This window comes from Ceratotherium simum, chromosome 3 (assembly GCF_057802395.1).
Source record: "Ceratotherium simum simum isolate JZ-2026a chromosome 3, ASM5780239v1, whole genome shotgun sequence".
In the NCBI taxonomy this organism is placed as follows: Eukaryota; Metazoa; Chordata; class Mammalia; order Perissodactyla; family Rhinocerotidae; genus Ceratotherium; species Ceratotherium simum.
In genome coordinates this window covers 70238560-70246010 of record NC_141902.1, presented here as the reverse complement: position 1 = coordinate 70246010, position 7451 = coordinate 70238560, and the positions used below count along the sequence as shown (strand labels likewise).

The 7451-nt window shown below is 51.5% G+C and overlaps 1 protein-coding gene across 1 annotated transcript; it reads left to right on the top strand.

Moving 5' to 3' along the window:
* The first annotated feature begins 416 nt into the window (after positions 1-416).
* CRABP1 (cellular retinoic acid binding protein 1) lies at positions 417-7229 on the top strand. Its single transcript, XM_004421868.3, has 4 exons — positions 417-571; positions 1135-1313; positions 3400-3513; positions 6947-7229. The coding sequence occupies exons 1-4, from the start codon at positions 502-504 to the stop codon at positions 6995-6997; spliced, it is 414 nt and encodes a 137-aa protein (XP_004421925.1). The 5' UTR covers positions 417-501; the 3' UTR covers positions 6998-7229.
* The last annotated feature ends 222 nt before the right edge of the window (positions 7230-7451 follow it).

Below are 7451 nucleotides of genomic sequence, written 5' to 3'. Positions count from 1 at the left end.
ATCTCCTGATGGCCCCACCACCTACTTTATTTTAACTTTATATTTTGGATATTCTCAAACATGTACAAAAGTAAAGAGAATGGTATAATGATTCCCCAAGTCCCCATCGCCCAGCTTCGACAATTATCCCCTCTTGGCCAATCTTGTTCCATCTAACCCTCTCCCACTACCCACTTTAAAGAAGGACGGCAGAGGCGGGTAGCAGAGGCGCCCCCCACCCACAGCTGTAGGAGAGCGGGTACCAGGCCTGCACCACTAGAGACTGGAACGCCGAGGGGCGGAGTAGGGGCACAGTAGGGCTGGGAGCTGGGCTCGCGCCAGTAGGGGCCGCGGGGGGCAGGGGCGGGGCCAGCGGGGCGGGACTTGGAGCAGGGCGGGGGTGGGGGGCGCTCTCCCGGCGACTCAAGGCGCGCGGAGCTGGGCGCAGAGCGGCAGTCTCCGCCTTGCAGCTCGGAGTGTGCCTGCCGCTGCCTTGCCGCCGCCGCCGCCACCGCTGCCACCATGCCCAACTTCGCCGGCACCTGGAAGATGCGCAGCAGCGAGAATTTTGACGAGCTACTCAAGGCGCTGGGTAAGGTGGCGCTGACAGCGTGCCCCGACGAGGAGAAGCGGCCCGGAGGTGCCCTGGACCCGCAAGGAGTGGGCGTTGGGCACCAACCCCCGACAGGAGGGAGTCCCCGGGGTGATAGATAGGGGCGAGTTCCAAGGCGCACCCCATCTAAGAGCGGCGAGTACAGGCCGGGACTCCTCGCACGTCCAGCGAACGTTTGCTGGATGCTTGGCGCTTTCCCCGACGGTTCGGCCTTTATCGCGTGCTAGATCATCGCAAGGGAGATTATTACTGGAGTCCAAGGAGGGTCAGGGACTTTAAATTTGGGGACTCAGTTTTGGACCAGGCCCTGCCACGAATTCACTGTGCTACTCAGGGAAAGCCGCTTACCCCCTCTGAGCCTCAGTTTCTCATCGAAACCTCGCCTCGAAAATCAGGGCGAGGGCAGAGGAAGGAGTGGATTAGTTTTAAGGCCCCTATCTATAGTCAGAGGGTTTGGGAAGTGCAGGGCCAGTCCTGGGAGGACGGGCGGATGCGAGGCCCTGTGACCCGCGCCCGTGGCGCACTCATCTTTCCCTGCGCAGGTGTGAACGCCATGCTGAGAAAAGTGGCTGTGGCTGCTGCATCCAAGCCGCACGTGGAGATCCGCCAGGATGGAGATCAGTTCTACATCAAGACATCCACCACAGTGCGCACCACCGAGATCAACTTTAAGGTCGGAGAAGGCTTTGAGGAGGAGACAGTGGACGGACGCAAGTGCAAGGTGAGGCCCCAGAGCCTGGGCAGCGTTCACGGATCCCCCCTCCCTACCCGTGGACCACTGCAGCCAGACAAACCCCTGTCTCCCTTTGCAGCCCTCGGCGCGCTTTCCTGGCAGGGCGTGTGCACTGGCTCTTTGCAGAGAGGATTTGTGCAACCAGGTTGCCCTGGCCTCGGGAGAAAGTCCTCCCAACCCCATCCCTAAATCGCCTCCAACCCCATCCCTAAACCGCCTCCCGAGGTGCTAACAGCCGCGCTTAGAGCGCGGGCTCTTGGTTGCGCCGCGTTCCTAGCGGCGGCTTCTGCAGCTCTTTGCGGCGACCCTCGGCGCGGCGCGAGCGCAAGGGCGCAGGAGGTGGAGGTTGCAGGGGCCTCCGGGTTCCCGGGCCGCGCCACTGCCACGTTTCCTGTCGCAGGTGGAGCGGCAGCTCTCACGTCCCGCCCCCCGGGTCCCTGGGCCCCCTGGGAACGCTCTGGATCCAGTTTCATCAGTCTCGGTGGCCCCCGGCACCTCTCCCGCCCGCCCTCAGCCTGATTCCTTCAAGGAAAGGCGGAATCTTTCCAAAAGCAAGGCAGATTCTGGCTGGGAAAATGGACTAAGCGCTCTCTCCTAGTCCTCAAGGGCAAGAGTTTTGTATTTCTCCGTGTATCGGCCCCGGGGATGAAGGAATGGACTGAAGCAAGGGGTTGTATATTCCTTTTTTAGATGGGCAAAAATTGCATTTGGTTGATCTCTGGAATAGAATACAGGGTTGGTTACTCACGGATTTGGAGGACAGATAGAAAAATAATCGCTACTGCTACCACTTATTTAAAAAGGGACAAAATGTCTCCCTCCCTTTCCTCAGTGTTTAAAAAAAGAAAAACTAATAACATTCCAGAGAGTGAGAAATTGTTTTCATCTCTCCTAAGTGGTGCCTGTCTGATTGTTTTCACCTCTCCTGGGTGCCTGCCCAGTGGGACGCTCTGGACACTGGATTTGGGAGGAGGACTCAGAGACACAGGCCCCCTGGAGCACACTGGCCCCTATGGCAATATTTGGCCCCCAGCCTTCGCATAGCCTGAAAATGATTTCCAGGCTTGGAGCTGGCAGAGTCTCAGCCTCTGGTGACTGCACTGTTTGTGAAAACAAAAGAGCAGGACAGCGTGGTTAGAGTGAAGGTCTTGGAGTTGAAGGAAGAAGGCTTGGCAATAGGCAGGGCTCAATTTGGGGACATCCAGTGGTGGCTACTACCAGAGACAGTAATTCTGATCAAAAATCAAAGGTTCACATGGCAGCCTGGAGAGTGGGGCTTCCTCCCTGCCTTGCCTACTGAACATGTCCCATGTGTTAGTTAAAAAGTGAGGATGTACACATTCAGTACTGGGCCCCCCAGCCCAGCTGCACAGCACTTTGCTTTGTGCAGACGCTGGAGAAGACTGCAGGGAATCCCTCCTTTCGTCTCCCACCTCCGACAGTATCAAGACCCTTCAGATTGTTGTTGTTTTGCTTTGTTTTTTTCAATTTTTCTAGAAGGATGTAACCTGGAAATTGGCGGTGTTTTTATCCTCACAGCCAGAGATACTCAGATTTATCAGAGCAGGCTGTGTGCTGCGTCTGATGAGCGCAAATGGAGAGGAAGGCGTTATCCCAAAATCTGGGCAGGGAACTGAGCTCCTGATCTGCTGACTATGCATGTGGTTGCAAATATGGTGTCTTAACCGGTCTAAAATTGTGTAGTTCTGATGTGGAGGTTCTTGCCTTTAATATCCAAATTGCTTGAAGGGGTAGTCCCTTTTGACATAAATGAATCATTGCATGCTCTATATTTTATTCCTGGAGATGTAAAGCATGCCTAAGGCTTTGCTGTTTCCGTGAGCGTGTGTGCGTGTGTATGTGTATAATACAAGGTATATTTATACCCTGTAAAATGCGTGACCAGCCCTCTGATTTTGGACTTTATAAGGCTCAGCAGCGAAGGTTCTGTGCCCTGCTGACAGGGACCATGTGTTGCTTCTCTGCACAGCAATTATTCTCCTGTGCTCATTGTTGCCTCTGCTCCCGCTGCCAAGACTGTAATTAATGTCACTAATGGTTTTCCTGCCCGCAGAGTTTAGCCACTTGGGAGAATGAGAACAAGATCCACTGCACACAAACTCTCCTTGAGGGGGACGGCCCCAAAACCTACTGGACCCGCGAGCTGGCCAACGACGAGCTCATCCTGGTGAGGTCCTTTGACCCTGAAACAAGCCCACATTTCCCCGGCTGATGCCCGCGGGACACACAAACGTCGTCCTCACTCACCCATTCAGGGAGAGACGCTATTTGCCCTGGGTTAAAATTTGAGCAGAGAGCCCGAGATGACAGTTGAGGTCAGAGGAAATTATTGTTAAATGGTTGACAGGAGAGATGAGTGGCTCAGAGGGCAGAGCAGAGGCTAGACAGGCTGCAGCGCTGCCACGATCCAAACCAATCCATCCGTGACTTGGTGACACTTTAAGCCAACTTTCCCCCATCCCCCACAGCAGAGCTCAGAATGCTTGGGCTCTGTTAGGTCCCAGGGTTGTTCACTCTGCAGAAGGAATTTTTTTTTCTCTCTTAATTCCCCATTTTGCTGCCTGGCAAAGATCTCAGAAATTTTAGTATGTTAGCACTGGGAGCCTTAGAGAACACTTTTACCCACCTGGAGTTACAAACTCCAACGGCCTTTGGGCTTTGGAGCCAGGCAAGTAATGCTAATTCGGGAAGTGTCTAAGGGTAACCCAGTGTGTGGGGGGGGCCTTTAGAACTGGAGACCGTGGGCTCTACCTTAAAGGTATTCAGACGGAAACATTTTAAACAGCACTAGCCACACAAAATTTACCGGGTGAGGCCAAGTTAGGCACCCCTGTAGTTTAATCACACCCCTCCTCCCCCTTTATTTTAGGTTCCGGGGCAAAGGAAGACTGGGAGGACGGGACAGCCCTATGTCACTCTCCCTTTGTGCTTCAGAACAGACTGAGATTTTTTGCAGCTACCTTTTTTCTCCCAGACTAGAAAAGGGAAAAGCTGTAGTGGGTAACCAGGAAATGATATCCTTTGTTCTCCAGCAGGCAAGTTGTTAACATCTCCCCTCTAAGACTGCCTGCCTGCCCCATCTTAGCAAATGTCACTCTGGGATGTCAGGAAAGAAAATGGTGAGGTGGGCTGGGAAAGGACTCGCTGTGTGCCCTGGGCACGGCCTTTCCCTTCCCAAGCTGTAAAATGAGGGGTTGGGCCGAAGTCTGATCCCCGAGGTCCCTCTCAGCCCTGAAATTACATGTTTATTCTGTGAGAAGACCCTACATTGAGTTGTCTCTATTACTCTAACTGAGGCTGCTTGATCCCTCTCTCTCCTCTTGTCCTCCTCTGAGATGATTTCACACGATGTCTCCTTTCATAGAGAAAGAGTTGGCTTCTTTTGCAACCTGGTTAATGTTGTTTCCAGGGGAGGAATACTTGATGGGGGCGGGGGAGCAATTTGAAGCTGAGACATAGAAATTTAGAAGAAAAAGACACATACGGTTCACTGGTACCAGTTAGCTAAAAGGGAGATGATTTTAGAGTTCTTGAGTGTGGCTGAGAGTTAAATGGGCTTGGTCTGCTTCATGAGAAGGTGTGATTTTATTAACCTCTGTAGTATCCAAGAGCCAGAGCCAATGACGAGGGTAACTAGATTCTTTTCAGGGTACGTACAATTTGATATTCATTACTATTTCCACTAGGAGGACTCCACCACTTCCAAATCCCCCAATAGAGTCCCACCCTGCGTCCTTCCCTGGCTCAGCAGATATACATACCAGCCTCAAAGGGAGCATTAATTCTTGGCATTTGAGATCTGAAATGTGGGCTTTTGTTTCAAAGGTTATTATCATTAATAAATCCAAAATGTAGGGAGATGCTGTCTCCATGTAACAAGAGGCAAATTATTCTAGTTAAGTTGAAATAAGCTCTCCCAGAGGCAACAGTAAATTGCCCCAGGCTATAAGTTGTCTTCTTTTGAAAACTGAGTATCCTCCCTCAAACCACTCTGGAACATTCTACAGAGAGTTTCTTTCAGGAACCTCAGCATAGTTGCAGGCTGAGAAGGACATTTCAAATGTGGGTGGAAATGTGGTGATTTCTTCTTGTGTCACGAGGCCATTTGTTGGCTGGGGTGAGGTGTCAGATAGCTCGAGTAGGTACAGCACAGGTAAACAGTCAGATGCCCAAACTCTGGCATTCCATTCGACACTCCATGTCTGTAGAGCTCGAAGAGTTCTGGAACACTGACATGGTTCCGAGAGGTCGGGACATCTGAGAGGTGAATTCTGATGGGACCCCTGCCCCCCTCCCCCAGAATCTTCTGCATTCCTCACTGGGGCAGAGATAATAAAGAGGTGTCCACAGCAAGTACAGTTGTGCCGGGGTGATCAGAAGTTCCCTACTTAGAAAAGAAGCTAGCAATGGGCATTTGCTTCCTTAGTAATCACTAATGACTATTTCCCTGAAACACTCATGTTAGAATAATGTCCCAGCACATGTTCTCTGAGAGCATCTCATGAACGACTGAGGGGCAAGAATCTGAAGCTCCAAGTATATCCAAGCTCCTAGTCCAGGGCTCTCTGCAGCCTCAAGCCCCTCTCAGAGTCTGAAAGATAGCAACCCTCCCGCAGAAAAATGTACATCTGCCAACAAACATAGCTACCTCAGGTCTACAGACTGGGGAATTTTTGTTTTTTTAACATACATATTGCTGTCCCCGTCCCAGCTGCCTGAGAGGCCCGGGAGAGTGGGCCTGTGAGTTAACTGCTAGTTGTTGGACCAGTCAAGACAGCTTACTGATGGGTGTTATCATTTCAGAGGCCAGAAGAAAAACTTCCTCCTCCGTCCGTGGAATGATTCTTGTCCTCCCCACAACAAACAAACAAACGAAGAGCCATAGAATTTTAGCTGGAAAGAGCCTTTGGGATCATCTTGTTCAATTCCACCCCTTCCCTCCACTCCCTTCCCACTCCGTCCCCAAACTGGCCAAGAGAGGAAGACCGTGCCCCAGCTCACCCAGCTGGGAGTTGCAGGGCAAGGTCTCGATGCCAATGCTATGCTTTTGCAGCTGAGTCCAATTTTCTAGCTTGCAGGTGACTTCAGTATTACTTATATACAACATCTCAGGCTGTCTCCCAGGCTGGACAGCTGCTTCCTGGAAGGCACTTCCACACCCTCTCCAAAGCTATCCCGTACGGCTGGTCAGTGCTGGACCCTATGGCTCCAGCTGTCCAAGCCCCTTGCTCTCTTACGTCATTTGAAAAGAGACACAACCACTTCAGAAATGTCCAATATGACTTTCTCCCCCTTTCAACTTAATTTCAAAACCAAAGCCAGGAAACTTGTATTTCTTATGTCAGCATTCACAGGTTCCAGAAGCAACGGAAAACTGCATATAACATAATTCTATACCCCAGGTGCCTCTCTGCCAATAAGGAACTTAAGGGGAAAAAAAGAAAGAAAAAACACCTTAGCACTTAGCATGAGCACACAGCACAGGAAATTGAATGTCTGTTACAAAGAGTTTCTAACAGGGCAGTGAGTGGCCTTATTAGCGATATGCTTTAAACATTTTTGCACAGGCATCTGCACTGATTGGTTTTCCTTCTCTGCAGACGTTTGGCGCCGACGACGTGGTCTGCACGAGAATTTATGTTCGGGAGTGAAGATGGCCGGCTCGCTCCTGCTTTGGGGGTGGGATGCATGTTCCCCGAGGAATCTCATAGGTCTGAGCTGCCAGCGGACTTCCCCTTCCCGTGTATCAACATTAGGTGATCCTGCTTTCCCCATGACAATGTTGTAGTATTTCCCCCAAGGCCTTCGTGCCTCTGTGTCCCTGGTGCTCTGTAGTTTGGTATCTGCACGGTTTCATTGATCATTAAACTGGTTGGACACGTCTCAAGGCTTCTCCCTTCTTTAGACTGCCTCTTTGGTTTCAGCTCGGGGTCATTGTGTACCGGCTCTCTCTAGCGCTGCCTAGGTGTGCGTAATGCTTTCGGCTTCAGCCTGCTGCCTAGGTGCAGTGCAGGAGCATACATCAAGGGTTGCAAGCTGGGCTCCCTCCGACGGGATCCAGTCTGCGGATCCAGATGTGTTTGGACTTCACAGATTTGTTTTTTA

Excerpts from the sequence above, each read along its gene's own strand:
- CRABP1 (XM_004421868.3), top strand. The coding sequence starts at position 502 with ATGCCCAACTTCGCCGGCACCTGGAAGATGCGCAGCAGCGAGAATTTT. Across the intron at positions 1,314-3,399 it reads TGGACGGACGCAAGTGCAAG|AGTTTAGCCACTTGGGAGAA; the intron begins GTGAGGCCCCAG and ends TCCTGCCCGCAG. Across the intron at positions 3,514-6,946 it reads CCAACGACGAGCTCATCCTG|ACGTTTGGCGCCGACGACGT; the intron begins GTGAGGTCCTTT and ends CCTTCTCTGCAG.